General features: G+C 38.6%; 1 protein-coding gene across 1 annotated transcript; it reads right to left on the bottom strand.

Moving 5' to 3' along the window:
• Nucleotides 1-2,735: 2,735 nt before the first annotated feature.
• LOC135231957 (olfactory receptor 5P76) lies at nucleotides 2,736-3,680 on the bottom strand. Its single transcript, XM_064289192.1, has one exon. It carries the CDS (start codon nucleotides 3,678-3,680, stop codon nucleotides 2,736-2,738), a length of 945 nt encoding a protein of 314 aa, XP_064145262.1.
• Between the last annotated feature and the right edge of the window lie 5,101 nt (nucleotides 3,681-8,781).

The following is an 8,781-nucleotide window of genomic DNA, read 5'->3' as shown; positions in this document are numbered from 1 at the left end:
TGGTTCCCGTGTTTAGTCTCTTGTTTCTTTTTGCATTGGACATTAGTTTTCACTCTTTGATGATCATAATTATTGGTAGAAACACCTTGGAATGAAGTCTTTGAATGAAGACCTTTCTCCAGATAGGATGTTCATGTATTTATTCAGGTCCACTTGTCTTAGACCACCTTACCCCAATTTCCAGGCTTAAGTTTCCCTAGGTTCCCAGGGCTGAAAATCTGTACAAAGGCTTGTTTACTTCATGTTTCTCCCTACCATCACGGTGTATATGAGGTGCATGAATTAGACTTCTCACCTGGACATGCCCTAGGCTTTGATTTCTGCCTCTCTCACTCCAAAAGAACACTAAATCCACAGCTCCACCTCTTAGCTTTTTCTTCTACTTCTCAAATCTCATTGTAAAAGCATTTTTGAGTGCTGAGCTCACTTCTCTGGGTAATCACGGTTTATTTGGGTTCTGAGTTATTATCCTTTAAGCTCTAATATGATTTTATGATATATTTAGTATTTCATCAAGCTTTTATTTAGTTGTGTTCATCATAAGAGTTGATTAAAGTTGCCAATCCTGCCATTGCTGGAGTGGAAGCCTCAAAGGTCAATTCTATGTGTGTGCACAGGTATCAGCTAGCACAAAGTGTCTTCACCTATTTCGATCCTTTGCTCAGATGTTACCCTCTCAGCGAGGTCTATACTAACATGTCAGTGTCCCTTACTCTGCTTTCCTTTTTCTTCCTCCACAGCACTCACTAGCTTCTAATACTCTATATCATGTCCTTGCTGTGTTTGTTGTCTGTCTCCTTTGCTAGAATATTAATTTCAGGAAGGCAGACACCTTTGTTTGCCACTTATTTCCAGTAGTTTATGTGGTACCAGAGTATTAGAAGCACTCAGTATAATTTTTTAGTGAATGAAATGATTAATGCCATGTGATGATTAAATTTACGTCAACATGAATAGGCTATGGTGCCCAGTTGTTTGGACAAACACTAGTCTAGATGCTGCTAAGCGGATTAATTTCCATAATGTGGATGTGCTTCATCCGATCCCTTGAAGGCCTTACAAGCAAACTGTGGTTTCCTGAAGAAGGATTCAGCTTCAACACTGTAAATAGACATTGCTGGAATTTCTAGCCTTTTACCTGACATATGGATTTTGGACTTCCTAGCCTGCGTAATCCCATGAGCCAATTCCTCAAAATCAATCTTTCTCTCTCTGGCGGCACAGTGTTTAAGCACTCAGCTACTAACCAAAAGGTTGGCAGTTAGAACTCACCGGCCACTCAGCAGGAGAACGATGTGGCAGTCTACTTCAGTAGGGATTACCGTGTTGGAAACTCTATGGGGCAGTTCAGTTGAAATCAGCTCGACCACAACTAGGTTATTTACATATATTCCAGACTATGTATACGGCCCTGGGTAGGGCAAATGGTTTGCTTTCGGTTACTAACCTAAAGGTTGACAGTTCTAACCCACCCAACAGTGCTGTGGATAAAAGACCTGGCAATCTGCTTCCATAAAGGTTATAGCCAAGAAAACCACGAGGGGCAGTTCTAGTCGGGAATACATGGCATCACCATGAGTCTCGATTGATGGCAACAGGTTTAGGTCCCCTAATCATGTGAGCCAGTTCCTCTAGAAAAATCCCTCCCTCTCTTTAGCTGTGTTCATCATGAGAGTTGCTTAAAATGACCAAACCTGCAATTGCTGGAACAGAAGGCTCAAAGGTATATTCTCTCTTTTTCTCTTTCTACTGGTTCTGTTTCTCTACAGAACCCTCAGTAAGACATGCCCTTTATTTCTCTTCACAAAAAGATGCAATTTGTTTCTGAATCATTAAGTGGGGACAGGAAACAGAAATAAATGCAGCAGTCATCAGCATATAGAGGTGAATTTAGCCTGTCAAGTCACTATTTTAGCTGAGAAACAGTCCAGGCCTCTGGAGTTTTATGAGCAGAATGTGGACCTGATAATAAATTCCTCCAAGAGTTTCTTCCTCACAGACTCAATGTCATCCAGCTTGCCGGATTCTCCTGGAAATCCTTTTTTTGCTTTTGCTCTGCTCTTTCCCTGATGAGTTTGGGAACCCTGTTTATTCCCTCAGAGGAAGTCATCTCTTGTGATGTGACTGAGCAGTTCACAGGTTACTCAGGGTGGTCTCATCCTCTTAGACTCTGGGGACCCCTTATATCCAAGACCATAGTCAGAACCCAGAAACATAGGCTAGAATTTTATGAGTACACAAATGCCAACCCCTGCAGTTAAGCTTTCTATAAGCACCATGTCTTTAGCAATTTTACCATCTTGTTCCACTTTGTTATTTCCCCTCAGAAGGTACTCAATCAACGCATAACTAGGGTTATCAGGCTCTTCTCAGCATAATCTGCTGTTGAAAATGAATATAGCATTAAAGATTTGGAGGCCTGATAAACTTGATTTATGACATAAAACTGGTTTTGAAAAATAATATATAAATAAAGCTTAAAAAAGATTTTCAGCAGATTAAGATTTTTTTTCCTGTGAACCAATTTGTGTTTTTTTTTTAATTTAATTTAATTTATTAAAGTTAACTCACTATTTTCTTTGATTTACTGTCTGAAGATCCGCCCCCATGTATACTACGAAGCCTCATACTGGCTAATTATATGCAGATATATTTTGCCCACAGGAATCAAATTTTTTTTAATATTACATTAATAGTATATTATTACATCAAACCCTACAAAATAAGAGGTTTTGCTAAGAAAATATTTTTCTATGAAGCTGCCGCTTCAGAGCAGCCTTAAACTCTTTATTCCTGAGACTGTAGATGAGGGGGTTCAACATGGGGATCACCACCAGGTAGAACACAGACACCACCTTGTTCTGGTCAGTAGAGTAGCTGGACTTGGGCATCACATAAATGAATGTAACGGTCCCATAGAACAGAGTGACTGCAGTGAGGTGAGAGGTGCAGGTGGAGAAGGCCTTGTGGCGGCCCTCAGTGGAGCGTATCTTCAGGACGGTGATGAGGATGTAGATGTAGGAGATGGCTATGACAAACACTGTGACCACAATGATGGAGCCAGCAGAAAATGAGGGGACCACTGCAGGGATAGTGACATCAGAACAAGAAAGTTTAACTAAAGGAGCAAAATCACAGAAAAAATGATTGACTCGATTAGGTCCACAGAAGAATAAAGAAAAGAAGGAAATGGTAAAGGAGGAAGCATCGAGAAAACCACCTACATAAGCCACAGATAATAACTGCTCACAGACTTGTGTGGACATTTTAGTTGAATAAAGCAGTGGGTTGCAGATTGCTACAAAGCGATCATGGGCCATGGCAGCCAGAAGAAAACACTCAAGTGGTCCAAAGAAAGCAGCTGATCCAAGTTGGATCCCACATCCAAGATAGGAGATTGTGTTTGTCTCCACCAGGAAGTTTACAAGCATATTGGGTGTGACAGAAGATGAATAGCCGATGTCAGTCAAAGCCAAGTGGCTCAGGAAAAAATACATAGGACAATGGAGCTGAGGAGAGATTCTGATCAGGATGATTGTGCTGAGATTGCCAGATATGGTCACCAGATAGATGCATAGGATGACCATGAAGAGGGTGACCCGAAGCATAGGATCTTCTGTTAAGCCCAATAAAATGAACCCTATCACTGCAGTGTGGTTCCCATCCACCAGGGAATCCATGAGACAATGTAGGTGGAATGAGAAAAGATCTGTGAAGAAAAAATTGCATTAAAGCAGTTATAAATTTCATGGCTCCATTTTCTTTAATACACACATGGAAAGTCATTATACATAAAGATATCGTTCAAGTGTCATTGCATATTAATATGTAATGATAAGTATATATTTGTATTTACTTGTTGATATGCAATTATATTTATTTATATTTATTGTTATTGGAAAAACACCAGAAAATTCAATGTATGATGATTTTCCTTTTTATATTATATTTTTCCAAAAATGTATTTAAAGTGGTTTTTAAATCTAAAAAATAGAAACATTAAAAAAAAAAAAGAAATGGTGAGTATAATACAAAGAAAATATAGGTTTTATATTGAAAGCTTGAGAAAATCTATTTATTATAAGCTTAGTGAGTGATGAGAATAGGGCTAGGAGTATATATATTTATGTATACGTATATATAAAATACATAGATATACACATATCCATATATACCCATATCCATATATACACATATCCAGTGCAAAAATAAACCTGTTGCTGTCTAATCGATTCTCACTCACAGTGACCCTATAGGACAGAGTAGAACTGCTCCATAGGGTTTCCAAGGATCAGCTGGTGAAATTCAACTGCCAACTTTTTGGTTAGCAGCTGTAGTTCTTAACCACTGCACCATCATACATAGTTCCATTTTATTTTCTATAAAATAATATTAAGTGCTTTCATTATTATTTTGTAGATGAGGAAAATGAGTGAAAGAGATTATGTAACTTGCACAAGGTTACATAGCAAGTGTGGAGTCAAAATGTGATTGCCAGCAAGTCTGACATTTCTTCAGTAACTTTACTATAAATGAAGTTAAATAATACTTACCTCAGTATCCAATACACTTGCCAATAGGTGGATATTAGATTATCCTTTAAGCTTCTTAAGAGCTAATAAATGAGGAAGTAGGCTAGTGACATATATTTTACAATGTCTGTGGGTCACTATGAAGCCTTGGTGGTGCAGTGGTTAAGAGCCAGGGTGCTAACCAAAAGGTTGGCAGTTCAAATCCACCAGCTGCTTCTCCATAACGCTATGAGGCAGTTCTACACTGTCTTATAGGGTCGCTATGAGTCAGAATCTACTGGACAGCAATGGCTTTGGTTTTTGGTTTATTGGTTAAATAAGATCATCTAAAAAGAATAGAGGTGCAATTGCTTTTGATAATAGTACCAGAAGGGAATTTCAAAGTAGAGATGAATGGAGTCACCTTTTGTTAATTTACTAAATTTTTAAATATTTGTAATTAAAATATTATTGTTTCATCAAGCACAGGTAGTCCCCGACTTAGACCTGTCTCCGGTCGGAGAAATCCAGTGTAAATCGGTTCCAACGCAAGTCAAATACATTTTTTTTAGTTTTCATAGTTCTCTATACAGCTGTGTTTTGAACGGTAAGTCGTAACACTGAACATCTTTGAGTGAACTTCTGAGAATGTTAAAGCAGCAAATTACGTGCTGCAACATTGTATGCAGTGCATATTATTGACGGTAAGATACAAAACAAAACCGGACGGTCCTACGTGTGCTTCATCCGTAACTCATAAATTGGGGACTACCTATAGTTTGAAATATCGATCTAATTACTACGCAAAACACTTTATGATTAATAATCAGGACATAACTAAAGTGCATTTATTCGAACAAAATCATTCTCTAATAATGTTTTCTAAGTGAAGCATTGTAGAATAAAATCACATAATTTTTAACATAATAAAGACACGCATTGGTCCATCGTATGTTCTGTGAAATAGGATGTTATGTGATGTGGACATTATACTAACAAGCCCTTTACCGTCGAGTGGATTCCGACTCATAGCGACCCTATAGGACAGAGTAGAACTGCCCCATAGAGTTTCCAAGGAGCGCCTGGCGGATTTCAACTGCTGACCTTTAGATTAGCAGCCGTAGCACTTCACCACCACACCACCAGGGTTTCTGTTATATTAGCACCATATTAAAAACCCTGTGGGAGTCAGCTTCCAGTCGCCCTTGTCACTGCTATTGCCACTGCTGCTGCTGGCGGAGCTGCAGGTGAAGGCCAGAGGAATGGGTGGCCATGGAGAGGAAGTGAGAAAATGAGGGGGGAGAGGGCAGAGGGAGGCCAGCCCCACCCGCTGTTCTGCCAGCCTGAACTGCAGGAGCAGCCAGGTCCCCTGCAGCCCCAGCTGCAGCCACCACCTGACAAAGCCCAAGACCCCATGCCCAGAACCGTGTCCTCTGACTCACCTGCCTGTATCCCACCCGTGGTCCGGTGCTGCAAGAGTCTGGGTTTGGGCGTCTTTAAAACCATTAAAAAAAAAATTCTTGTGGGCAATCAATTCTGACTCAAAACGAGCCTATAGGACAGAGTAGAACTGCTCTATAGGGTTTCCAAGGAGCAGCTGGTGGATTTGAACTGCTGACATTTTGGTTAGTAGCTGAGGTCTTAACCACTAGGCCACTGGAATTTCATTTAAACCATTAAAAACAAACTCGTTGCCGTCAAGTTGATTCGGAGTCATACTGACCGTAAAGACAGAGTAGAATTGTCCTGTAGAGTTTCCAAGGAGCGCCTGGTGGATTCAAACTGCCAACCTTTTGGTTAGCAGCTGTAACTCTTAACCACTATATCACCAGGGTTTCCTTAAAACCGTTAGGGGGAAATGATAAAAGGAGAGCTGCTTACACTTTAAAGAAAAAAAAATTTTTTTTCACAGGACCGTGGACTTGACTATATGTTGTCAAATGTTTTAAGCCACACCTGCCTGTGTATAGCTGAATAAAGTATAATCTAAATATTGAAAAAGTTTACCCAGGATCACCCAGCTAGGGGCTGTGTTGGCTCCAATGACCAAATTTTTGGGCTTCACATTCTGAGCTTTGTCTTGCTGTTAAAAGCATTCAGATCCGTAAACAAAGTAAGTTTTTCTGCCAAGCTCTTTACTAACAATAAATACTGAATGCATTTCAGAATCCCCTCCATGGCAGTGATTTTTTTTTTTTTTTTTTTCCAGGGTAAATATCTTGTTTAGATAGTGTTGAACGATCCTGAGCTTCTGGTCATATGGAGTCCTGGTAGTTTGGATTGTCCCTTTTCATTCACATGAAACTGATTGTGGAAACAGAGTCATTCAGCCAAAGATTCTTACTAGCTGGTTGATTGCTTGATTACATGTGCCCTCTTTCCCACCCTTGGTTTATGAGTACAGACAGGTTAGAGAGTAATGTGTTCTCAGATGGTAAATGAAAATCAATACTTCAGATTCATTCACACACAGACACACACGCACACACACACACAAACTTCTGGAAAAAAACTCACTTATCTTTAGTAATAATTCTAAAGTCACTGTGGTTACATAGATTATCATTTATTATTGTTTGCCTTTGGGAATAAATCTCTGAAGATGCTAGAGATTCAAATGTGAATTCACAAAGCGCCATGGAGCATTACCATGTCCTGGAGCACATATCGAGCAGTTGCAGTCCTCACAGGATTCTGTAAATTCTCAAGTGGTCAATGTATTCTTTTGTTTCTCCATAGATGTTCATGCACAGGTCTATAACTTGTGTTTAATAATTATTGAGGAGAATAATATAAATTGTCTTAGGGTCTCTATGAGTCGGAATTGATTCTAAAGCAACTGGTTTGGTTTTGGTTTTCTACCTAAATATCGGTTCCAAATTTACTTTGATATTTCTGATTAAGGGATGCTCATTGCTAAACTTCAGATATAGAAAGTTAAGCTTAGCTTTATCCATTCTGTACTGTTCACTGATAAATATTTTTTTACTAATATTTATAAGACAAGTCATTAAATGCCTTGGGGAACATGAGGTGGAACTTTATGCAAAGTTGAATTTTAAATAACAAGAATTATAAAGACATGCACATTGATTAGGATAGCAAAAGTTAAAAGACACACATATGGCGAATTATATAGATAGCTAACTTATAAAACGAGTCTTAGAGAAATTCCGGATAAGAAATAGTCTTTCACTCACTGTCAGTGCCTCAGAGGGTTGCCTCCTGAGGAGTAGTTTACTGTATAGGGAGGATGGATAGTCGTGGTAAACACGTGTTGGCAATTTGAAGTCAGAAATCTTATCCTAATTCTCTTGCTAATCCTAATTTTAGAAACTCTTATCTCCCTCCCTGAAGAATGAGTGAAGTAGGATTTCCCCCAACAAAATAAGAACCAACATTCATTCAGAGCTTATTTTGTGGTAGGAACTATGCTTACCATTTTACATAAATTCAAATTCTCACAAGAATTTCCTGAGGTTACCTACTTCTATTATCCTTATTTTTCACATGAGAAGACTGAGAATGAGGAGTTGAAGCAACTTGTGCTAATGGGTGAAATAGAATTGTTCTTGTTATTAATACAACACAGGAATTTCAAATTAGGGTACAGTCACCTTTTGTAAATTTATTAAATATTTGTAGTTAAAATATTATTGTTTTATGAAGGAATGTGAAATATCAATCTAATCACCTTACAAAACAGTATATGACTGATACCCAGGATGTAATTAAAGTACAATTATCAAAAAAAATCGAATGATTTTCTACTATAAGAATGCTTCTAATTGGAGTATTGTAGAATGAAATATTATTTTTGACATAGTGTACAGCTGAATAAAGTATAGCCTCGCAAGTTGAGAAGTTTAGCCGGGATCACCCAGCTAGTGGCCAGGTTGACCCGCATGTGGGAATTTTCTGGCTTTTTATCCTGGGCTTCATCTGTTGTGTCTTGTTGACTGTGATCCTGGAGCACTGAGACCCACAAATAAAGTAAAACTTTCTGGAAAGATGTATAAAATAATAAATTCCCAAAGAATCTAGAAGCTAATGAATTAGCATTGTGGTGGATGTCATGTGTAGATAGAGATAAATAAGGAGTCTTGGTAATTTGAATTGAGCTCATTTTTTCAAACTAACCTGACTGGAAACCTAAGTGAATTCAAAGTTACTTGCTAGCTGACTGCTTGGTTACATCTGCCAGGTTACCCGACTATGGCTTGTGACCACAGACACAATCTTAGAGAGTAAAGTGTTCTCAGCGTTGAAT

The sequence above is a fragment of the Loxodonta africana genome, chromosome 7 (genome assembly GCF_030014295.1).
Source record: "Loxodonta africana isolate mLoxAfr1 chromosome 7, mLoxAfr1.hap2, whole genome shotgun sequence".
Classification (NCBI taxonomy): Eukaryota; Metazoa; Chordata; class Mammalia; order Proboscidea; family Elephantidae; genus Loxodonta; species Loxodonta africana.
The sequence above is the reverse complement of the archived record's forward strand: the minus strand, read 5'-3'. Positions and strand labels throughout refer to the sequence as shown.